This window comes from Trichoderma evansii, assembly GCF_050947405.1.
Source record: "Trichoderma evansii strain SZMC 28006 chromosome Unknown GGI43scaffold_4, whole genome shotgun sequence".
Classification (NCBI taxonomy): domain Eukaryota; kingdom Fungi; phylum Ascomycota; class Sordariomycetes; order Hypocreales; family Hypocreaceae; genus Trichoderma; species Trichoderma evansii.
In genome coordinates, this window is record NW_028145202.1 from 925,803 (window position 1) to 949,086 (window position 23,284).

At 45.6% G+C, this 23,284-nt stretch overlaps 8 protein-coding genes across 8 annotated transcripts; 4 read left to right on the top strand and 4 right to left on the bottom strand.

Annotated features, from left to right (window-relative positions):
* Window positions 1-438: 438 nt before the first annotated feature.
* Window positions 439-2,723, top strand: GGI43DRAFT_289163 (ferric reductase NAD binding domain-containing protein). Its single transcript, XM_083201347.1, has 3 exons — window positions 439-660; window positions 738-2,221; window positions 2,293-2,723. Exons 1-3 carry the CDS (start codon window positions 548-550, stop codon window positions 2,367-2,369), a joined length of 1,674 nt encoding a protein of 557 aa, XP_083063283.1. The 5' UTR covers window positions 439-547; the 3' UTR covers window positions 2,370-2,723.
* Window positions 2,724-4,429, top strand: GGI43DRAFT_289164 (uncharacterized protein). Its single transcript, XM_083201348.1, has 2 exons — window positions 2,724-3,489; window positions 3,562-4,429. The coding sequence occupies exons 1-2, from the start codon at window positions 3,078-3,080 to the stop codon at window positions 4,395-4,397; spliced, it is 1,248 nt and encodes a 415-aa protein (XP_083063284.1). The 5' UTR covers window positions 2,724-3,077; the 3' UTR covers window positions 4,398-4,429.
* Window positions 4,430-4,444: 15 nt separating this feature from the next.
* Window positions 4,445-7,790, bottom strand: GGI43DRAFT_289176 (HET domain-containing protein). The gene is made up of 2 exons (XM_083201349.1): window positions 6,994-7,790; window positions 4,445-6,929 (listed from the first exon to the last, which is right to left on the bottom strand). The coding sequence occupies exons 1-2, from the start codon at window positions 7,333-7,335 to the stop codon at window positions 4,668-4,670; spliced, it is 2,604 nt and encodes an 867-aa protein (XP_083063285.1). The 5' UTR covers window positions 7,336-7,790; the 3' UTR covers window positions 4,445-4,667.
* Window positions 7,791-10,048, bottom strand: GGI43DRAFT_289219 (major facilitator superfamily domain-containing protein). Its single transcript, XM_083201350.1, has 2 exons — window positions 9,969-10,048; window positions 7,791-9,905 (listed from the first exon to the last, which is right to left on the bottom strand). The coding sequence occupies exon 2, from the start codon at window positions 9,773-9,775 to the stop codon at window positions 8,246-8,248; it is 1,530 nt and encodes a 509-aa protein (XP_083063286.1). The 5' UTR covers window positions 9,776-9,905; window positions 9,969-10,048; the 3' UTR covers window positions 7,791-8,245.
* A 605-nt stretch (window positions 10,049-10,653) lies between these two features.
* GGI43DRAFT_289150 (HET domain-containing protein) lies at window positions 10,654-12,779 on the bottom strand. Its single transcript, XM_083201346.1, has one exon. It carries the CDS (start codon window positions 12,707-12,709, stop codon window positions 10,865-10,867), a length of 1,845 nt encoding a protein of 614 aa, XP_083063287.1. The 5' UTR covers window positions 12,710-12,779; the 3' UTR covers window positions 10,654-10,864.
* A 3,195-nt stretch (window positions 12,780-15,974) lies between these two features.
* GGI43DRAFT_398007 (S8 family peptidase) lies at window positions 15,975-19,358 on the top strand. Its single transcript, XM_083205176.1, has 2 exons — window positions 15,975-16,996; window positions 17,061-19,358. Exons 1-2 carry the CDS (start codon window positions 16,291-16,293, stop codon window positions 19,205-19,207), a joined length of 2,853 nt encoding a protein of 950 aa, XP_083063288.1. The 5' UTR covers window positions 15,975-16,290; the 3' UTR covers window positions 19,208-19,358.
* A 202-nt stretch (window positions 19,359-19,560) lies between these two features.
* On the bottom strand, window positions 19,561-21,319 carry GGI43DRAFT_432139 (carotenoid oxygenase family protein; the record flags this gene model as incomplete). Its single annotated transcript, XM_083209520.1, has 1 exon — window positions 19,561-21,319. The coding sequence occupies one exon, from the start codon at window positions 21,317-21,319 to the stop codon at window positions 19,673-19,675; it is 1,647 nt and encodes a 548-aa protein (XP_083063289.1). The 3' UTR covers window positions 19,561-19,672.
* A 791-nt stretch (window positions 21,320-22,110) lies between these two features.
* GGI43DRAFT_432141 (RTA1 domain-containing protein) lies at window positions 22,111-23,276 on the top strand (the record flags this gene model as incomplete). The annotated part of the gene is made up of 2 exons (XM_083209522.1): window positions 22,111-22,575; window positions 22,648-23,276. The coding sequence occupies exons 1-2, from the start codon at window positions 22,272-22,274 to the stop codon at window positions 23,274-23,276; spliced, it is 933 nt and encodes a 310-aa protein (XP_083063290.1). The 5' UTR covers window positions 22,111-22,271.
* Between the last annotated feature and the right edge of the window lie 8 nt (window positions 23,277-23,284).

Consider the following 23,284-nt stretch of genomic DNA (forward strand, 5'->3'; position numbering starts at 1 on the left):
CGCAGCTGCAGGGGTCTGCTGTTTCATACTACAGGGAACGTCCAGATCCGAAGTCAAAGGAATTTCGGGCCCTGCCAACCCATCCCCGCCGGCCATCTCCAGCCTGTCTGTGTTTCAAGCCCAGCCCAGGAGCTCTCTTTATCTTACCGCGACTCCCGTGTTCTTGGCTTTTTCTCTTCCTTCTTGTTTCCTCCAGCTGTCGTTAGGCGGGCCAAAAAAGCAGCCATTGTTTTTATTTTATTTTATTGTACTTTCTTTCTCTTCTCCGGACGTCTCCTTGGACTTTCCCTTCTGTCAACTGCTGGCTCAGGTCACTCTTTCATTTTAATCACCTCCGATTCGGATTTCTTTCACTTATTCCAATCGCATTAACGAAATCTGGGACCTGGGTACGAAATAAGGATAATATCAGAGCTGGGAAACTGCTTGCACTGGGCTAAACCCCGAGGCGTCCTATCATAATTTTTTAGTATTGTCGCGGGTCGACTCTTTAATCTCAAAACACGTCAATCGTTTAAGAGGAGGAAAAACAGAACCAACATTCAAGATGGCTGGCCAACTCTCATACGGCGAACTGATTCGCAAACAGTTCACTTCTCAGAAGCTATTCTATCACTTTCTGTTTTGGACTTTCCACTGGGGAATTTTTGCTTATGGATGGTGAGCCTTCTTCATCACTCCATCTTCCTGCTTCATCGCAGCAAATGTCATTTTATCAATGCTAACAAGTGCATCAGGTGGAAACAAGCTGCTGATATCAGACTAGCAGGTCTGAACACGCTCAAGTTCTCCGTGTGGATCTCTCGAGGTGCCGGTTTGGTTCTCAGCGTCGACTGCATGCTGATCTTGCTTCCTGTCTGCCGAACCATTATGCGCTGGATCCGACCCAAGATTCGTTTCATCCCGCTTGATGAGAACTTGTGGATGCACCGTCAACTTGCGTACTCGATCCTCATTTTCGCCATCCTCCATACCTCTGCTCATTACGTCAACTTCTACAACGTCGAGAAGCGCCAGATCCGTCCGGTTACCGCTCTGCAGATTCACTACGCCCAGCCTGGTGGTATTACTGGCCATGTCATGCTCTTCTGCATGATGCTCATGTACACCACTGCCCATGCCCGTATCCGTCAACAATCCTTCGAGACTTTCTGGTATACGCACCACCTGTTCATTCCTTTCTTCTTGGCTCTGTACACCCACACCGTTGGCTGCTTCGTCCGTGATTCCGTCAATGGATATTCGCCCTTTGAGGGAGAGCAGTACTGGTCGCACTGTATCGGTTATCTCGGATGGCGTTGGGAGCTTTTCACGGGTGGATTCTACCTGATTGAGCGTCTGTACCGTGAGGTTCGTGCTCGCCGCGAGACCAAGATTACTCGTGTTATCCGACACCCGTATGACGTTGTCGAGATCCAGTTTAACAAGCCTTCCTTCAAGTACAAGGCTGGCCAGTGGCTCTTCCTCCAGGTGCCTTCCATTTCCAAGTACCAGTGGCACCCCTTTACCATCACCTCATGCCCATTTGACCCCTATGTCTCAGTCCACGTTCGACAGGTTGGTGACTTCACTGGTCAGCTGGGAGATGCTCTTGGTGCTGGTGCTGCTCAGGCTAAGTTCTACGACGGCGTTGATCCTATGGGCATGTACGAGGTCGCTTTGCAAAACGGCCAGCAGATGCCTGCTCTTCGAATCGATGGACCCTATGGAGCTCCGGCTGAGGATGTCTTCGAGAACGAAATCGCTGTTCTTATCGGTACTGGTATCGGTGTCACTCCCTGGGCTTCTATCTTGAAGAACATCTGGCATCTCCGAAACTCTCCCAACCCTCCTACTCGTCTTCGCCGTGTGGAGTTCATCTGGGTTTGCAAGGATACCGGTTCCTTTGAGTGGTTCCAGACCCTGCTCTCTTCTCTCGAGGAGCAGTCCAATGAAGCAGCTCGCGTTCCCGGAAGCTCTGGTGTTGAGTTCCTCAAGATCCATACCTACCTCACTCAGAGACTGGACATGGACACCACCCAGAACATTGTTCTGAACAGTGTGGGTGCTGAGATGGATCCCCTTACTGAGCTCAAGTCTCGCACACAATTCGGCCGACCCAACTTTGGTCGTCTTTTCAAAACTATGCGTGATGGAATCCTTGACAGAACATATCTTGGCGGTCTGGAGGGAAGCATGAAGACGACCGTTGGTGTTTACTTCTGTGGTCCTTCTGTTGCAGGTAAGATTTACTGTTTTCCAAAATTTATTTCTCAAAAAATGCACAACCTTGCTAACATACAATCTTTATAGCTCGTGATATCAAGACTGCCTGCAAAGCTGCCACAGCGCGCGAGGTCGAGTTCCGCTTCTGGAAAGAGCATTTCTAATCTACAAAGGCTTAAAAATTTTCCCCATTTTCTCTGTATACCAGGCAATACCAATTTTCTTTTTTTGTCCTCCGTTTCATAAATTACAATGATTGAAATCAATTATGAGGGTATGTGTGGGTCTCGTAGGAGTTTGAGGCTATGAAAGTGTAGGCGGCTATTTTCAGTCTAGCAGCATTAGTGGCAGCATACATACATTGTTCAAGGCCAGTTGACGGTTCATTAAAATAAAAGGCGCATGTTCTCATCATAAAGAGCTGAAGTAATCCCAAAGGCTCTCTTTATCCTTCTTTACGTTCATCTTTCTTGCTGTATCTAAAGTTGGCTTTCATTCCCATACAAGCCTTTCATTCAAAAATTTGCCCGACGCTGAACACCCCCTCTTCATGACAATGGGAGAATAAAGCATGTTTGTACGTAGAACAACTGGACACACTTCTATCAAATGAAAGAGTCTTTTTGTGAAAGACGTTACTATTTGTAGGAGGCTCCGAATAGGCCTAGATATAAGCGTACATATGTAGGATAAGATGCAGGACCTGACCGCTAGTCTGACAGATATGCCATTACTCTCTTCACCGGATCGCAAGAGCTCTTCAACAAGAAATTTTAAAGATTTAAGATCTTTACTTTGATTTGAGCCTGAAAAGTGCTCACAATACCGACCAGCTGAGGCTCTGGAGACAGCAGATCGAATCGTTAGTAAAGATGCCTCGCCAGCGCAAAACTACTCGTCTAAGCCAGCGTGAGCTCCCATTCTCTGAGCTCCAGGCAGAAATACCAGACGAAGGCTTTGAAGAAGGATTCTCACTGCTATATTCTGAAGTCAATAATTTCATCAAAAATGATATCGGCAAAAAAGCAGCCAGCAAAAAGAAGCCCCTCTGGACGCAGAAACACTCCAAAGAATTCTTGAGCTATACGGGCATGGTTGCTCGACCAGGTACTGATGGAGGGTGGGAGAAGCTGTTGAGATCACGGCCATATCGTTGCGCCCTTTTGTCGGGCGTGGTCATGATGGTGCTAGATAAGCACATGTTTTCCGATCTATTGTTTGGGGCTGGACCAGAACATGCGGAAGTGCTACGGATGGAGGACAGTTCCATGGTCAATATTGAAGGTATGAGTGCTCGACAACACCGTTTTATGAGTGATTACCGCTTGGCTAACTAGATGTGTTAAATATTTCCAGGCTTCCAACGGACGGATCTTCGGGCAAAAACCAACAGAGTCTATCTTGAAGCAACAGGCGGCGTTCCGCCTTTATTCTGGAAAAGAGTGGACAAAATGACTGCACAGATCTTGGCTATGCTCTCGCCTCTTTACTCAGCCATCGGAGAAGAGGCGCCCTCTCAGTCTTCGTATCAAGCGCTACACAATATTGTCGCGCTCGCGGGGTGGCTCAACGTCGCGATCCGTCTGTCTCCCAAGATTACGGCCTTCGAATGGGTTCAGCCCGGCGAGGCATACCAGTTTAGCTATCTCTGCGTTGGAGAGGAAAAGAATATGGCTGCAAATGGTCACAGCGAAGCTCAGGGTGACAAGATTCGTAAACGGACTCGCGTGATGATTTCAACTGCGCCAAAAATTACTCGATATGCGCGTGGGAGCGATGGCTTTTCCACTGGCACGGAAACGTACGAGGTCATGCAGCCACATGTGGTTACATACAGAGGGAGTCATGCAGACTGGGAAGATGATCGCGTAGTTCCGCTGCAGGATCACACACAAAATGACTTTCTTGTTTTCCTGGGGCGTATTTTGTCTTTGTTGATGTCTGTTATGCGACTGACGATTGTGCTCCTCATCGCAGGCATCTTTGGACTCATGGTGTTTGGCGCGTGGGTTAGCGTTACTGGAGCACACCGAGATGTTGGTTCTTTGCCGTGGATTGTTCAATTGATGCTGTGGCCGATTCGATTAACTTGTCAGAGTTTAATGCTGTCGGCCAGGATGATTTTTCGGAATAGTGAAGTACGCACAGATTACAGCTTTATGAGCACCAATAGCTGGCTATCCAATCGGTAGCGACCGACTTATTGGTACAACAGGGATATTTGGCATGTAATGAAGAATGTAGACTTTGGTAGCGATTGATATATATTTAATGATTTTATGGAAATATCAGGATAAATCTTCAGTAGAGCGATGTAACCAGTCTCTTATTAGTTTGATCGAAGAGAGGGGCTGAGGTCACAAATCTTCCACTCTCTATAGCCGTCTACAACTGGATTCGTCCACAACTGGGTACATTTCCATTCGTTTTCAATTCTTTCATTAAATCATATACAATCCTATTTATACTATTTCTAGAGTAGTAATTTCGCCAATGTGAGCGCCCCAGAATGATTCACTTGGGCTTTCTTCAAAGTATTGGCATTGCGTTTCGGATTTGGGATCCAAAGAATCAATATAATCGATAATATTGCTGCCCACGGCGCCAGAATCTCCATCCATTGCGCCATTAATAAAACAATCGCCTACTAGTCGATATGCTCCTGTGTTGAGAGGTCGTAAAACAAGTGGGGAATTGCTACCTGGTAAAATATATATCTCATCGCCCTCCTTTATCAACATGGGGCCCAAGCCCAGATATCCATACTTGGATAAGAGCTTCCTGTGCGCCTCGGCGAATGTCGAATCGGCCTTCTGACTACGGAGGAGTTCCTCATATGCATTCACATACTCCCTACATGGCGTTAGACTCTCGTTTAGGCTGAAATCGAGCTGTTGAACTTGTTGAAACAGTGCCTTGCGTTTGTTGATAAGATTTTCGCATTTACTGAGAAATCCGTCATACGTTCGATTTGATGTGCTGGATCGTATCTGTATGATAGATTCGATAAACTTGAAGAGTTTGTCATTTTTAAGTAGCGTTAAACCCTTATAGAACAAATCCTCTTTCAGAGTACGGGCACCTTCGAGGAGTGCTTCATATTGTCCTTGAAATAATCTAAGACAACCTGCGATGAATAACTCAGCCATTATATGGGAATTATCGACTTGATTGATGAAAAATAGAGTTCTTTTGGTCGCTGATAGTCGCAAGGCTTCGGTGATTGTGTCAAATTTAATGTCAGGAGACTCGGTTAACAGTTGTTGATCTTTACCCAGTGCTCTTTTTTGTATATTTTCGTGGTACCAGGCTTCCAAGACTGGCGTGTCGCTGGCCAAAAGTCGTTCTAAAGACCCATCTGTAGTTTTCTTTAAACCGGACATGATGGTACTCAGAAATTCTCCATGTACATAATCGGTGGACGTCGCCTTCGCCTTTTCTGCCCATCCACTAATCACCTTCGCAGCTGTATTCATATCGGAACACGTGTATAATGGCTCCGTGATACCGGTTACCGTTCCAATCTTTAAACATTTAGCCACCAGGCAACGGCCATCGTTTTGGATCAAGCTGTATTTTCGTAAATGTTCCCCGTTCTGTTCATTGCAGTATTCCACCAGAGATTCACAGATGCCCTGGATCTCTGGCTCCTCAAATGACATTCTAAATGCCTTTTGCAATTTCAAAGCAGCCTCTTTGCGTAGGTAACGTTTTGGATTATTTGTATCCTTGAAATACCGTAAAAATTTGCTAAATTTGGGACTATCCATTATTGGTGTGACGCTTCCGCAGGCATTATAAAGATTCCAAATATTGGCTCGTTGGCGGTCGCTTTCATCCAGTATTGTGCCCCAATCTGGAACCCAGGACGGCAAACCTTGGCTTGTTTTACGACTATGATCTCCATACATAACAGCAAGGGATCTAGTATTTTTTATAATCGCGAGAACTGACGCAGTGTATACCTGTGTTTGATCTAATTGGTAGTTGGGTCGTAAGGCCACACTTTCGTTGCACAATCCCAGGAGTGCATAGACTCTATCCCGATTATCAGAAGCTTTTCGGTGGCCAAAATGCCGAAGAAGCGATAAGAGATCTGTGCTTTGTACAAATCTCCAGTCTCTGCGAAAACGATCCAGATCCGAGATTCGTGATAAAAGATGGAAAACTTTCAAGCAATCGGCCGAGATGGAGCTAGGATATCTCATGGCTGCGAAATCCCAACGCGAAAGAGCTTTTGTAACTTCAACTAAAAGGTCCCAAGATGCTGCAACTTCGCCGTATCTGACAGTTATGTTTTGGGCGACTACGGCCTCTTGAACCACCCATATTCGATCCCACCAGGGAACAAGCAGTGAACGCCTCAACGTCTCAAAAAGTGCAGTCACATGTGCCTCTGGGAAATCTTCGAAGAATTTGAGGAGGCTTGAAGAATCTGGAAACTGAGTTATCACAGCCAAAAAAGAGAACAATTCCAGAGCCTGAACGGGGCCTTTTAAAGCTGATGCCTTCCAAGCGTCAAGTGTTTGGTGTGCAAGCGAAATGTTCGTATCGTCGATTCCAAACTTCCTACAATGGCGTGGAGAATGCTTAGAGCGTAGATGGGCGGCGCTGTAATCTAATCCATCGCCGAGAAATATAATGACTTCGCTCGCCGTGCTATAGATGCTGCGCATCTGAGAAACCTGGGATGATCTCTCTGCAGTGTTGTTTTGGTTAATACACTAAGCGCCAATTAGTACTCGTAAATTGTACTCGTTTCGTATCGAAAAGTTGGCAAGCAATCACCAATGCATCAATCCAGAGAATAATGTCATCATCTTCTTCTCTTAAATGTCTCAAAGCCATCTCAAGATTATTCGTCACTTTAACTGCATGGTCATTAACCAGGATCTTTGGGGGGTCGCGTCTCCAACGTCCCCAGACGTAAGATAGGGCCTTGTATGAAGGGTAAAATGCTCCATCTCGAGAATAAACATTAAGCTTGCAGCGGATTTCATCATTCCATCGACCTCGGAACAGTTTTATTAAGCGAAATGCTTCAGAATTTCCAGCCAAATTATGCTCATCGGGGTACCGCTCCCGGTTCTGTGATTTTGTGGATTCCATTGAGCTGATGGGTGCTTTCATCACTGGAAATTTTCTGGCATCCGACTTGGTCCTTTAGACAAAAAAAAAAAAAAAAAAAAAAAAAAAAGAACAAGAAAAGGAAGAAAGTGTGAGTTTTGTAACGGGGGAAAGGTTTCCATGATGGACCCTTGAGGCTGAACAATAAAACACTCTGTTCGTTATTGGAGTGGTATTCTGCCCGAGGCGGAGGACTCCAATAATACATCAGTGCTTTAGGCATCACCCACGCTGGGCGATAAACGGTGCCCTTGCTGATCCTCCCGCTTATACAAAAGAGTAGCACCAATCGCATTTCAATTTTGGGCACAGCCATTGCCGACAATGCATCTCAGATTAGCAGATGCAGCTCCCATTGGTAAGTTTCAGGTCCTGTATTGTGGCGCGGCACAGGGCGTTATGTAAGGCTTAGCTGAAGATAATAAAGCTGCCTCTCAGTGTGTCTAAGTGCAAAAAATGCATGTCCTTGACGCCAAAATTCAACTGTATCAAACACACAATGACATTTAAGACCATTTTTCGAACCTATAATCTAGTAGAGTACTTTGAAGATGAGGCGCGAATTGTGTGGCCCCGATTGATTCAGCAGAAGGCTATGTAAAAATTGGGCCAGGCAGCTGCGCTTCGCTCGTTTTAGCCAAGGCATCAAGAGAGGCTGCAATTGTCCTTTTCTGGGTCTGGTTTGCTCGTTTCGTTGTTGCCTGCAGCCTCATCGAAAGTTCAACCCAGCACCACTCAGCAGCATTGTATATGGCAAGAAATTGACAAGATCGGATGTTCCCAAAATCTTTATATATTTGACTTTTCTTCCTTTCAACCGCGGAATAACAAAACGGGAGAATTACATACATGTTGCGATTAAGATACAAGTCTACATCTTCTATAGCCAAGATAGCATGGGCATTCGCGCAGATCAACTGGCGTGTTCCTCTTCTTGTCTTTTGAATGGATTCATCTCTACCGACTCTTCTTCATCATCCATCTCTATCGACTCTTCTTCATCATCTACTCTCCTTGACCTGCCCGAATCTTGGCCGCCTTCTTCATGTGTGTGCAGCTTCATATTCACAAACATGAGCCACAGCCCTAGATCATAAGCCACGCGGAGCGCACCAGCGGCTACATACGCTATCCAGAATCTGTCTGTATCTGCAAGAGCTCCTGTAATACTCGGCCCAATAGTCGAAGCCAGTGTCCGGAATGCGTTTGTAATTCCCATAACCGCCGTCCGTTCAACGGGCTTCACGACTGCAGCGATGAGGGCTGCTCGCGGAGCTTGATCCATGTTATTCAAGCCACCCCGGATGAGCAGCAGTATCACTGTGAGGACAATCCCTTGAGGTGCTGGAAATAGTAGCACGGCCACTGAAGATGGCAAGTGAGTGAAGACCATTGTGTTGACAAGTCCCAAGTGTCGTGCCAAGGGGCCAGCAAAGACGCTAGATATGCCGCCAAGAATGTAATTTGCGGACATGTAGTCGCCAAGTTGTGACTTGGGCAAATGAAACTTGCGGTCGATATAGTAGTTGGTAAGCGTATATGAAACCATACCATCTGCCAAAGAATCGACGGTAAGAAGGAACCATAGCTTATACATGACAGACCGCGTTGCCGACGATATCCCCGAAAATAGGCCTTTCTTCTGTGGCACTGGAGGCTCGGTGCTGGCTGGCGCCATCTCGCCCTCTGTTTCTTCATCAGATTCGCTGAGAAGTCCTTGTGCAGCTTGAGTTCCGTCATCCATTGATTCTGCAGGCTTGGCGATTTCGCACTTATCGCTCATGAAGAAGGCAAATCCCATGTTAACAACTCCCATGACGACATAGACCGCAAAGATCATATGATATATACGTCTCTCACTCCAGCCATGACGACTTTTTAAGCCTTCAACAACTCGACCGGCTACTTCTATGCCAGCAGCGGATCCAAGATTCGACGTGACGATATACCATGAAAGCACATCCGCGCGTGTCTCTGGGCTAGTCAAATGAGATAATACGGACTCTTCGATGGCTCGGAATGGCCCAAAATCGCTGCCAGTGGCAGATATTATTCCGACAACAGCTGCGAGTAGCAGGATCCAAAAATTCTCGAAATAGAAAAATGTCAGTCCGGAGACTGACATTAACAGACCAGAGCCAATAAAGACACGGCGTCTACCAATGCTATCTGCTATGAAAGTGAGCACAAAGGAGAGCACAGTTTCTCCGGCTAGCGTCAATGTCATAAAGAGTCCGAGTTGACGGTCGCTAAAGCCTAGAGTGGCAAAGAAGAGAGCCATGATGAGGGAAGCTCCTCCAAAGGCAAACATGCGACATGTTCGCGCCAAGATGATGAACCATGCATCACGGCCGGTGAGATGGACGGATCGAACTCCAGACTCATGGTAAAGCCAGAGAGCAGATTTGCGTAAGCGGGAACCGCTGATTTGACGGTGATCCATGATAGCAAACAGGAACCAACTTATTGATAGGTTGAATGCAAAGAAATATCTGCGCGAGGCTCCGGCCCGTGGTGGATCTCTTGAGATTCATGTAGCCGTGGGCCAGCCACTAATGATGTTGGAATATCACCTATATCTCGGATCTTTAATAGAAGTACCTAGGTAAGCTGAGAAATGAGAGAGAAACACAGACAAGTGAATGCGCATCGGATCTACAAGTAATTAACGGCAAAATGCCTCTTACTCAGTTGTACAGGCCAATCGGCCGGCTACCGGAGGTGCGCCAGACCATCGCCTTTCATCAGCTTACTGTCGCCATAGATCTGGTTCTCAGCAAAGGCCGCGTAAAACCCGAAGAAGAGCAGATCTTCGGTGTGCCCAGTTAGTCACTGGCCGACGCGGAGCTTGCATCCACGGTGCCTCGGCGCCGAATTGCTGCGTTAACCCACCAAAGAGCGTGCGTCTCTAGGGCATACCTCCGCAATTATAGTTTGAGCCTTGTAAGCGCAGTTGAAAGGCTGGTGATTGGTAGCATTAAATGCTCGGGCGATCGCCAGCGTATATCCTGCCCCACTATCAACAGGGCAGAGCCCGGAATGCGTCGTAAATGCGCTCGGAAGCAAGCTCGATCCATCGGCATTGCGAAATATCGGAAATGATACAGCATACTCTCTGCAATAGTTCCTTTAGTCACCCATCAGTCAAAGAGCTAGTTGAAAGAATACCGCGCAGCTTAACCAATGATAATTAGGCTCCCCGGAATGTACTAATACGATTCAAATTTGGTCGTGTGACCATAGTCCAGTTCCACCAGGGCTGCGTGCTCGCAGATGGCAAGAAAATTCGTGTATCGTTTTTTATAGTCTGTTATCGCATTCACAGCTTTTATCTCTACTTTATCAGCTCATACATAGTTTACATTGCATTATTAGTGGTATACGAGTCAAGTTATGTCCTCTAGATCCAACGATGGTAGTTGTCACAAAAAGGCAGAAAATACTATCGCCCAAGATACACCTTATTCTCTCACTAAGTATCAGAGGTGAATCCCATCCTTTTACAGCGTTATCCAGCAAGATTAATAGCTTGCTACTTCAATATAAACCATTCTAGTTCCTCTATGCCTTGTGCGTCTTCCTCAATAGCAAACTCTCCGTCCATCATACCACGCACGTAGCAAGGCCCCCCGAGCTTGGATATGCCATCTTCAGTCCGAACAACAAACGGCAGCTTGGATCCCTGAAAGATCACAATTTTATCCTCAGCTTTAGTTACTATGGGTACCATCGCCAGATACCCTTTGTCGGTTATGCCCATATTACGCCCCCAAGTAACTGAGGTAGCTCTATGAGCATACTTGAATGGCGTTGCGTCATTGAAAATATTCTTAGCGGCTGTTCCCGTATCATCTGCCCCAGTCAATATATTTAGCCAAGCGTCAAAGCTCTCTTTGTTGTCTCCAAGCTGCAGTCGTTTATAGTCTAAGCTACTGCCCCAGCAAAGTGTATCTTTAAATACGTCGGTAACAGTCTCTCCAGTTGGATAGGAATCTAAAACAGAAAAGAATTTCCACCAGTAGCGCCATAACTCGATGCATGCCTCATTGCTATATCCTATGGACTCTGGTAGCTGACCTGTGAGTCTCATGGAGTCAACGTGCCTGCCTTTTAGTCGAATGAGCAGCTTGTCGTCGGCATCTTCGTAAACAGCGGTGGAGGAGCCTGCTGCGTTGAAAATTTTCCCATCAAAAAACTGCATAGGAGTGTCGTTCCAAGATGCCGCCCACGAGGGCAGGTCAGGAACCGTTGACTTAAAAAATCCATAACACGAGCTCAAGACATCCAAATTCTTTGTATTGGCAATTATGGCTCGCGAGACCTCAGCATAGAGCTCTGCAGCCGACTTTTTATAATCTGGCTCTGGGAAAATATTCTCAGGATCTGTTGCTGGAGGGCCAAAGAAGCCAAGGATACCGTATATCTTGTCGCGGGGATCCGAAGCTTGCGTGTTGCGGGTAGCGTTTAGAATATCGAGTGCTTTTACCCCAGGTGGTGATATCTTGCCCATTTTCCCAGTTTCAATCATGTGTCGTACATGAAATTGATGGAATGTGTGTGCGATAAAGAGGGTGTTAAACTCCATCACTTCGACCGGCTGCTCAGATCTGATCAGTGCCTCGATAACAATTTTGAGATTGTGGAAACTCTCTGATTTTAAGCCGCACAACAACGTCGGATGTTTGGATAAGGCAACTTCTTGAATAACCCATAGCCTTTTCCACCAATTACGGTGAAAGACATCCCAAACACCACGCACTCTGGGCGTGAAGACTTGGCTTTCAGAATATTGAAATGCCCTCCGGTCTTTTATAAACTCCTGATAAAGAAGTCCCTCGTTTAGATCCTGTCCTGAATTCGCCCTCTCCGCAATCTCAACTGCAAAGTCGTGGATAAAATCCATCCCCAGATCCGAAAGCGGTAAGCCGGACTCCTCGTCGATGGTTGTAGACGCGTCACCCACCCACAATGCGACCCAAGACGCTTGAGTATAGATCTGACGCATTAGGCGAACTTGGAGGCCCCTCTCTTCAAGATCGGCTTGGTTGATACAAACAGCATCAACCCATAGAATTTGATCTTGGTTCGGCCGCCGTAGTCTCTTCAGTGCGGCCTCACAGTTTTTTGTTATCTTGATAGACGCCCCGTCGCACAGTAATTCTCGAAATGATGGGGCATGTTCATCGTCAATTGACCAAGCATAAGAAAGTGCTCCAAAGCTTGGACAGGCATCGATAGGGAATTCGCATAGTGAGACTTCGATAGGCAGCTGGTGATACGAACTGGATGTATGTAGGTACAGAAGTCGGATCGATTTGCCATCTTTGAATGCTTTGTACTGGTAATCTATAATAGGTTCTTTGTTTTCGGTCTCCATAGCAGGCAATATAGGAGATACTTTTTTTTCTTAGCCTTGCCGGTTACTGATGAATTACTGTGGAGTTGATTTATGCTTCAAGATTGCGCAGCAACCCCTCTCAGTAAGGCAGACTGCGCTTATAACCCAGACAGGGATTGAGAGCCTACGCTAGAAGCTGCATGAGCTCGCTTCCACTGGCCGGGAATCAGACTCAGCCAAAATAACCAGTCTTAAGTTAATTCACTATTTATTAGAATATTTAATATGCTTATTTTATTTTATTTTATTTAAGCTCACTATTGAACTTATACTCATTCATCATACTAATGAACAGTGTCCTTACAATAGGTAGTTGTGGGGTCCAGTTTCTTCTCTACTTAGCCCCCTTTGCATATCGAGCTAACTCTGCTAAATGCTGAAAATGTCTCCCTTACATTTGGCGATCGTCATAATTTGTCCCTCGGCAACCAAAGTCTTATCAGGTGAAATAAGGATTGTTTTAGAACTTTGTATTATCTGATTATCCTCCCACTTGGGTTGACAGTTTGCTTGGCCTCATTCATGTGCTGTTTGACAACCGCTTCAATGTCTTGATGGCGGCCGGTCGCCCAAGCAACCACCACGAGGTCCAGAATCTCTGAAGCTAAAATATTCAAGCGGTCAGCTAAAGTTCTTCAGTTGTAGCTCATAACTGGATGAAACAATTGAGTATAGATTCTAGGTCTCGAGAATGAGACTATCTCAGCAAGTGCATCTGGCTAGTGCACCTATCTCGTGTCGACCGAAGGCTAGATTCACTCTTACGGCAGCAGTAGATATACTGTTACCTCGATTCTTTGCTCAAAAGCTTCACGCAGTATTCTCACACTTGCCAGTGCTAGTCCGATAGCTTTTCCATGATTCTTCTTTGTCTTGGAGATGTTCTTGGTACCCTTCCTGCCTTCATTGGATCAGCGGTATATTTAAATGATCCCCAAATTTGACTAATATCTTGAGGAAACAGGTATCTCTGTGTTTAGTTATTCTCAGCCCCATTTCTCAAATTTTAGAGCACAAAGTGAAATAAGCTAAGATCTAGCATGAGGAAGTTGGTAGACAATATATGTATATACATGTATAATTTAGATACGCCATCGCTTGTTAAGCTTGCGCTAGGCACGGACCGCACTCAGGCAACCAACCACTTTACTTCTCAGCCACCCTCATTGGTGTATTAGGATCGCTCACTACGATTGCATCTTCACCATAGCAGATTTCTTCAACACAGCTTTGATGTACAGCAGACTGTGTTTTGTCTATTATGTTTTAGTGAAGAATGGCTATTCCGTTTCTATCCAGTCCACGTTTTTCGTGACTTATACTTAATGCTGACTACATTATAACGTCCTGAATCAAGTAGTGGGAACTTTAAGAAAGGCCTACCAATTGATCATTGCCACATGAGAAAAAGGATCAAGTTATATTCGATTTAGCATTCTTCTAGCATTAGATGTAGAAGACTATATGAGAACCACCCGTATATCAACAAATCTTGGCAGAGATTTTAAGCTTCGCAAAATTATCAGTACCGGAAGATGTCCAGTGGACCTAATTTTTTTTTAAGCTATATTTTCTGTAGCAGATTTGCCTTCGGCGGTAACTACTGCATGCCATAATTACACACTATATCGAAAGAAGGCCGTTGTCATGGAAAATTTTCCCCAGGACGCTCCCCGGCTCGATCTTCTTAGCATATTTTTTGTTCATACTGCGTCTTCAACTATACCCCCACAAGTATCCTAGAAGACAGCCAGGATCGGAGCACTAAGATCGTTTCCTACATAACATGGATCTTAGCTTTCTCGGTGGAGTCTTACTCCGCGTTGCTGATTTTCTCCCCGAAGAGTCAGAAGGACTAATGCAAAGGACGAAACCCGTTATTTTGGAGCTTATTGTGGGAAACGAATTACAAGTGATTATGGGTGGAAGCACCATATAGGAACCGGGAGATATCGGCATTTAGCGAAAAGCAGCTCAGTTTATGGCAGGATAACAGAAAGGGCTCGCCGTATTGGTGGACGTAGTTTTACCGACAGTGGATGGCACAAAGCCGACGGTAGAAGCGGAAATAAGAATAGTCTAGGCAATTGAAGACTTTGTAGAACTTAGCCATATTCTAGCAGCTAATCCTAGTAAGATTATTAATAGGAATATAGCCTGCACAAATCCGAGAAGAGGGAGGGAGTTACAATTCAGGAATAATGTGCAGAGTAGAGCAGAGACAGCCAATTGCAACAAACAAGGAAACAACCCACAAAGTAAAAAACAAGTTTGAAATGACGACTGAGAGATGCAAATGATACGATTTATGACTTTAATTGCTATATTTAGAGTATCCTAAGCTTAACTTGTGGTGCTCTAAGCACTAAGCATGTATGTATTGCTCTTTACTAAAACATTATGCGAGGGTCCCTTGATCATGACCCCTCACCTCATGCTCGTATACATGGACTACGGAGACTCGGACAGTTTGGAAAAGAACGGCATTTATTTCTTTCTCCCTGTTTTATAAAAAAAATTATCATTTTTTTATCTACAAATAATAATTTCACCATTTGCGGTATATGTACATGTGACAGGCAGAGATGATACGTGAAAATATACATGAGGTTTCCTACTTTGTTCTGAAATGTAGAGTCTCCAAGTTAATCGTTCATTTATGATTCAAGTTATATATGCGCTATACAAATATTTTTTCTCTTTTTTTACAAAGTGGCTCTCTTCGTTAGGTACTTAAAGTTATAGTTGCTCGTAACAGTCGAAAGGCAGTTTCTTACATAGCCGGCAAGTTTGGATCAGACCCGAAAAATTATGTGAACCTCGAATCTCTTAATTGCATCAATTCTTGAGCAGACTGGAAAGATATCTCCGATCCTAGCTATCTATGCAAAGCTTCGTATCATAATCCCAATCCAGAATTGGCTGACAAGAATATACCGTAACGGTCTGCTAGCGGCATGCATGCGACTAGCGCACGATACGAGGCGATATTGGGGTACAACACGTACGTTTCCGGAAATCCCCAGTCTAAAGCTCGCAGTGTCTTTCTCATTTGCATATTATACGCTGCTCTTGGTTTTCGATACGCATAAAGTCCCGATTCTGCCAAGCTTCTCGTGATTCCTTATCTTTTTCTTTGCGTGAGCTCATGCAGAAGCTGCTGGTTACTGTAAGTGTGAAGATCAATCAGGGATAAATTACGCCCACTTTTCCTTGCATACTTCCTCCTTAACCTCGCATATTTCCTCCATAACCTCGCCCATCACAATCAAAAGTGGATATTCATATGTTAAGATGGTAATTCCAAAGGGAAAGTCTCGTATAGGCGATGCTACCTCGTATTTCGATCAGCGTCGTGTCACTAGAATTCTGTCAGAAGATCCGCTAATTGTGTCACTAGATGCATCCAACTTGTCACTTGTACTATATATAAGTGAGGGCGAAAGAGAGCTGATCTCATCCAAGCGCTCATTTATTAAGCCACAATACATCAAATTGACTTGACTGCAGCTCAAGTTTAATTAATTGGATGCTCTCGAGTCTCCGATTGGCCTAGAACAATGAAGGTCACGGCCGCCTTTAGCCTGCTGGCTATAGCTGGCAGCGCGACGTCGCTCTCGACTGTGCAACCAACGCAAATAGCCAATACCACCGTGATTCCCAATGCATACATTATTGAGTTTCAACCAGATTTCCATCCATCTTTGCAACCTCAGCAACGCTTTGCTCAAACTCCTATAGGCACCAAAGCAGGCTACCAAGTTCGCCATGAATACAACTCCTCTGATATATTCTTAGGAGTTTCGATCTCCTTTGACACAGACATCGATCTTGATTCTGTCAGAAATGCCAACGGAGTGAAGAATGCCTGGCATGTGGCACTTGTTTCTCGACCTGAGCCGCTTTTTGGAAACGGTGGCCCAAAAATCCAATCGACCACTGATAGTAGCACTTCGGCCAGTGGTAGTAGCAATACGACCTTGCCCAATTTACGAGGTGTTAGCGGTGTGAACCAGCCACTAGTGACTACCAATATCCAGAAACTTCATGATGAAGGCATCAGAGGCAAAGGAATCCAAATCGCCATCCTCGATTCCGGTGTCGATTATCGACACCCCGCACTTGGCGGAGGCTTCGGACCTGGCCACAAAATTGCTCTTGGTTGGGATTTTGTGGGCGATAATTACACCGGTACCAATACTCCCATGCCTGGTCCCGATCCACTGGCAACATGTCCTAGCGGTGGACATGGAACTCACACAACCGGTAAGTGCTGGCGACATACAATGCACTCTGGGACTATATCGACATAGAACTGACACCAAGATAGGTATTTTAGCCATGGAAGATCCCGACAATATAGGCTTCGGTCTTGTTGGAGGGGCTCCTGATGCGACAATAGCGGCTTATAGAATCTTGAGCTGTGTAGGCGGCGGCACACCCAACGATATTATTATAGGTGCAATGCTTCGAGCCGCTCAAGAGGGTGCGGACGTAATATCTATGTCTATAGGAATCATCGGCGACATATGGGAAGCTGCAAACCCTTTTGAACCAGTGATAACCCAACTCGCTCAGAAGGGAGTGGCGACTGTGGTGGCTATTGGCAACTTTGGCCCTGCAATGTATACTGGATCGATTCCTGGTATCTCCCAAGACTGCCTAAGTGTAGGCGCCGTGGAGAATGAGGTATACCCGAGTCATTTCACAAGCTATGATAAAAAGCACAGATCGCTGGATTATATATCGGTACTCCCTTATCCGGCAAAGAGCCCGCAGGACATCTTCTTGCTTGGTACTGGGCTTGGAATACCGATCAATGATACTGTCGCCAGTGGTTGCTACCAGCCAGCTTGGGACGCAGCAGCTAACGCATCTGTTGATTGGAATAAAACTCTATTGCTGGTGTCTTATACGACTGAGTGTGGCAATAGTTGGTTTTCAGCTCAGGATTTGGGCGCCCCGGCAGTTGTGGCTTATCTCACAAGTGAAGACCAGCTCATCGAGTTAGATGAGCCTGGAACCACCCCAGAAATCTTATGGTTGACCTACAATAGCTCAAAAGCAATTGTGCAGAATATCAAAGGCTTGTCATCTAACGAGACGTATAGCCTGCAATTTGACGGTTCAACAGCTGCACAATCTCAGCAGCTCATTCTCGACCCACAAGGAAAGTTTGTGGATTCATTCTCGAGTCTTGGTCCTACTGTTGAGTTGACATTACACCCTAAAGTTGCCTCGCCTGGAGGCACAATTTTATCAACATGGCCGCTGGCAGCGGGCGGTTATGCAGTTGTATCTGGAACATCCATGGCAACGCCGCTCGCAGCTGCGAGCTATGCACTTCTCAAGAGTCAATTCCCTCATCTTACTGTTGCACAACTCTTTGATCGTCTCAAGACTACTTCTTCTCCGCTCGCAGAATATAATTCCACGATTCCATTCACATCCACAATTCGCCAAGGTGCTGGATTGCTGGACGTTTATGCTGCTGTTAAAGCTGATTCAACTATAAGTCCTTCAGAGTTTAGCTTGAGGGACTCTGCGAATCCACCACCCCAAAATGTAACCATAACAAACGACTCAAAGCTACCAAATCATTACACGATCAGCCATGATCCAGCTGCGTTTCTTCGAGCTCATGAAAATTATCTGGCCGGCGAACCAAATTTTGACACAAATAGCGCCTACACTCCGCATTCTGTTCCTGCATCTGCTCAATTCTCAACGACCAAGCTAACTCTCCAGCCCGGCGAATCGGCCACTTTTTCAGTGCATATCACACCTCAACCAGACAAGTATCCGTACTCGACGCCTGTCTATAGCGGGTTTGTAAAGATCTCCAGCGATAATTATGTCTACTCGATTCCCTATATGGGCGTGCCATACAGCAGGGACGTTGTTGGTCCGATAGCGCAGAATGTCACAACAACAATACCTTATGCTACTCCACAAGTGCTGTCTATGCCAGGCGATCAGCAATCAGTTTTCGCAGCCAAGGCAACTACGCCGAATGTCGATACGTATTATTGGAAAGCAAATGCCTCAGAGTCTATTGTTCCGTTCCTAAGGATAGATGTCCTCTTGCCGTCAAAACACATCCTCTACGAACTCGTTCCCGCTAACACCTCGTTTATCCCGACCATCTATGGCTTTGATCCTTCCGTCAAAATTGACTACCAAGATACACATCAGCCCATTTTGCCTGGTTTCCTTGACACGCCAACTTATGGCACAATACGCGAGTATACTCTGACTGATGTTCGGGGATCTTCGTCCACTAGCTTCTTTTATATCTACGACTCTCCGACACTTTCGAACAATAATGTAACTTACAATTTCACCTCTGGAGATTATCGGCCTCTTGCTCGCGCATTGAAGTGGAATGGCAATGAGACTAACCCTGATGACTATGAGTCATACCTCGGACCAGTTATAAGGGCGAATATTGACGCAGATGCATTCCCTAGCAAGTGAAGCTGAGAAATAGACGAAGGCTCAAGACAGTTTATAGTTATGTGCTGTTACATTTATAATAACTTATGAGATGAAGTACTATAATTGAATATAGTTAGAGGAACTAGTATAGAGTCTTCAATGTAATGAGATACACAAATGATTATTGTAACGTTTTCGGTATACTTGTTTTCGCTGCCAGTAGTTGTAACGCCCACTACTACTGATCTTATATCTCGTTGAATAAATGTCTGAGAGGTAATACACGCGGTTCCACAACTGGAGAGGGGAAAGATGAGCAGATTTAAGATAATGTTTGAGAATACAATATAATATTTCTATGTCTATTAGCTAAATAAATCACTAAGTATAAGAAATAAAATTAGATAGTAGGAGATAAACATAAGTAGCAGAGCTTTATAGCATTTGTTCTCTTTACTATCTTGCTCAACACGCACTTGCCCGTTTTCACATGAAACAGCTGCCTCATAGATCTGCGACATAACCTCCATGGAACCCATAGCCCATGACAATGGGCATATGAGCTCGAGCAATCTCTTCCATGTTTGTAGCATTAATCACTACCAAAGAGCTCTTTTTCTCTGCCGAGTTCATCGCCACCGTTAGCAAGACACCGTCATCTTCTGCCGTGGCCCCTGGTCGTGGCACAAAGATGGGCTCCGATGGCAATTGCTTCGTTTTAGGCGACCAAATTTTCCATGATTGGGTCCTTGTATCGACCTTGATGATTGAATCGGCGAAGTAGCCTACCTTCTCAACGTGGATGCCATAGGCATATCGGTATGGCTTGCCCTGTAAGCTTTCATGGATGCGAGGAAGCTCGATATTCGAACTAGCATAGGGCAATTGGAAATCGATGGTCGCTGTGTGCGTGATGAGCGAGCCGTTGGAAGCTTTGTTATTCTCATAAAATGGAAGCTTGTAGCGAGTGAACGAGCCAGCCAAGTCATTCTTAGACGAGGCGTGAGTCTTGCTACCAAGATTCGCTCGCAGGTTTTCTACCATTGCAGCATCAAGAAAGCTATAATCGGGCATAGTTGGCAAATCAATATAAATATTTCCAGAGGCGTCTTCAAAAGAATTGACTTCGTGGAAGGCGAAAAAAGCGTCTTCAGACTCGTATTTGGAGATCACACCTCCCTTCACAGGGTCAATCACGTAGAACAGAGTCTTTCGCTCGGGATTCCAGGGCCCGATGCTAGTGATGATGGTTTCTCCAGCTTGTGTGAAGTCGGCTTGCCAGATAATCAGAATTACATGCTTCTCGGTGTGGAACATGGAGTGAATATAAGCAGGTGGTGCGTCAGTGATATTGGCGATTATCTTCGATTCTCCTGCTGGCGGTGTAATACCGAAAACACGGTAGACAGGGGCTTTAGTAGACACATCAAGCAGATAATTGTAGATTGCCCCGTCATCTGTCATTGCTGGGTGTGCGCACGTATGGCCTGAGTCGCTCAGCAGCGGGTTGGAAGCCTGGTATGTAAACAGTTCGATAACCTCCAAAGTGACAGGATCAATTTGTTGGAGCCTATTAGCATCCGTGGTAGCTACCAGCGTATTAAGCGGGCCGACATCGCTAGTGTTGCGGTTGAGACCAGGAAAGTTGGGAATGAAGGCTACGGGGACGTTTGAAGTGGTGGTATTACCGCGTGCGTTCGTCCCGTCTCTGTAAGTAGTCTCAAACGCGCCGAAGATAATCTTGCATGGATCGCTTCCGAATGTATTGCCAGGAAAGAGCCCAGTTTCGTGAATGAAATGCATCAATTCATCACTTGCGTTGCGGCTACGGTATGTGACGGAGCCATCAGCAATCTCAAAGAGATGGTTGCGACTAAAGCCGTCAAACCAATGCTCCGCAGTGTAGTTTCCGACATCCCAAGTTCCTGCGGCTCCACGATAGAGAGATCCAGTCAACCAACTTGGGATGGATCCAGTGATATCCAAGTGTGTCGGTGTTTGGATCTCATGGGTGGCATAGAAGCCCCAAGTAAGAGGGTCTGAGTCTGGAGGAGGTCCGAAGCTTGCTGGTAAATCAGTCGAAGCTTGAACGAGATGGCTGCTAGCGAATGCCAGAGCAAGAAGCTTTGTGGGTAGATGAAAGAGCGCCATTGAGGCCGGCGTGTATAGTTCAAGGTGTAGGCTTGATGCTTTTTTCTTTTTTAAACTAAAGCTGCTGAAGTATAATTTCTACACTGATTCCAACTCGGTTCTTTCGTCTGGTTTTATATGCAACTCGTACTTGCAATTCTTCAGCGCTGGTATTGAGCAGTGTCATTGACTCTCTCCTTTTCTCCCCTTTTCTTCAACTTTCATGCCGATAAGTGGAACGCATGCTGACATTCGAATACAGTCACACTTTTCCGAGAAATGATTCAACACCTACAAACGAACAGTTGCGTGGCGTTTGCGAAGACTTCGCAACAGTGCCACAAAAGTTGCGAGGGAAGTTCTCGCAAACATAACCCCATAACTATGTTTATCAAAGAGGCTTACATATCTGCATTGTAATATGCAGTAAGCTTAATACTAGGTTGCGAGCGGAGCCTACGGCTCGCAACTTTGTTGCTGTATTTGTCTTAGTGCTAGTCGCATCTTGACATAAGTACACTTCACTGATGGTGAGACCGATTAGGCCAGGATATGAGCTGGCAGCGATTTCATGTCAATGCAGGCGAAAGAAAAGGCGTTTTATTGAGTAAGAGGAAAGTGACTTTGCAGAACTACGCAAACTATTGAAGCGACGATGATACGAGTTGCAATGGGTGCTCCATATACTAATTGAACTAGTGCTGTCATGACTGCGCCTTGACATCTACATATTTAAAGTCTGTGATAGTCTCTGTGATGAATTTTTTTCAAAAGGCAAAGACATTATTCTCAGCATCTTCTTATTATTACAAGTGTTCAGTGCATTGCTCTGCTCTATTCTTTGCCCCCGTGGTTATATCAGGCTCCTCCAGCTTTTCCTCTTCACCAGGCACTACTGCTCATGGTCTTTCAAATCTGTGGTCATAATATCCCAACTGCATAAAAAACTTCACTCATATATATCACTAGCCCCATGTCTAGCTCGAAATATCCGCCAACTTATGTTGCAATCGGTCCTGGTGCCAACTGCACCTTGAGTGTTTGCCCCGTCGAAGCGAGCATACTCGCCTACAGACCATGGCTCGCCGCCAACTATTTCTTTGCTGCCTATTTCGGAATTATAGCTCTGATACATATCTACCTTGGCTGGCGGTGGAAGAGCTGGGGCTTCATGACCGGCATGATCCTTGGCTGTGCAAGTGAGGTCATCGGCTACATTGGTCGTGTTATGTTATGGCACAACCCCTTTTCTTTTCCAGGATTCATGATAGACATTGGTAAGCTGGAAATAAATGCCAAAGTAATCTTCAATGTTTGCATAGGCTAACAAGACCGATAAATTACTGCAGTCTGCCTGACCACCGCTCCGGTATTCTTCACGGGCTCTATCTATGTAACACTATCCAAGACAATCAATTTTTTCGGGTCGGACCTATCGCGGTTTAACCCCAAGTTATTCTACTATGTCTTCATTCCTCTCGATATCACTTGCCTTGTGCTACAGGCGGCAGGGGGCGCCCTATCAACTGTATTGAAAGGCAAAATAGGCGTTGATATCTCAATGGCCGGCCTCGTGCTACAGGTTGTCGTATTGGTCATCTTCAGTATTGCGTTCGCCGATTATATGATCAGGTATATTCAATCTGGACAGCGACAGCGTCAACGGGAAGTGGTGTCTGGATGGCGCTTTAATGCATTTTTTGGCGGCTTGACGAGCGCGATAGTATTGATACTAGGCCGGTGTGCATATCGTGTGGCAGAGCTCCAAGAAGGCTACGACAGTAAGCTATTCCATGACCAAGTACCATTTATTGTGCTTGAAGGCGTGTTTATTGCACTGTCTGCTGTGGGACTGTGCTTCGGCCATCCAGGTTTAATGTTCAGCCAGACAGCACTGGAGCATAAATACACTGCCGCCAGCATGGTGAGCATAGTGGGCGATAACGAAAATATTGAGCTCGGTATGGCTCGCAAGTGAGAAATTTC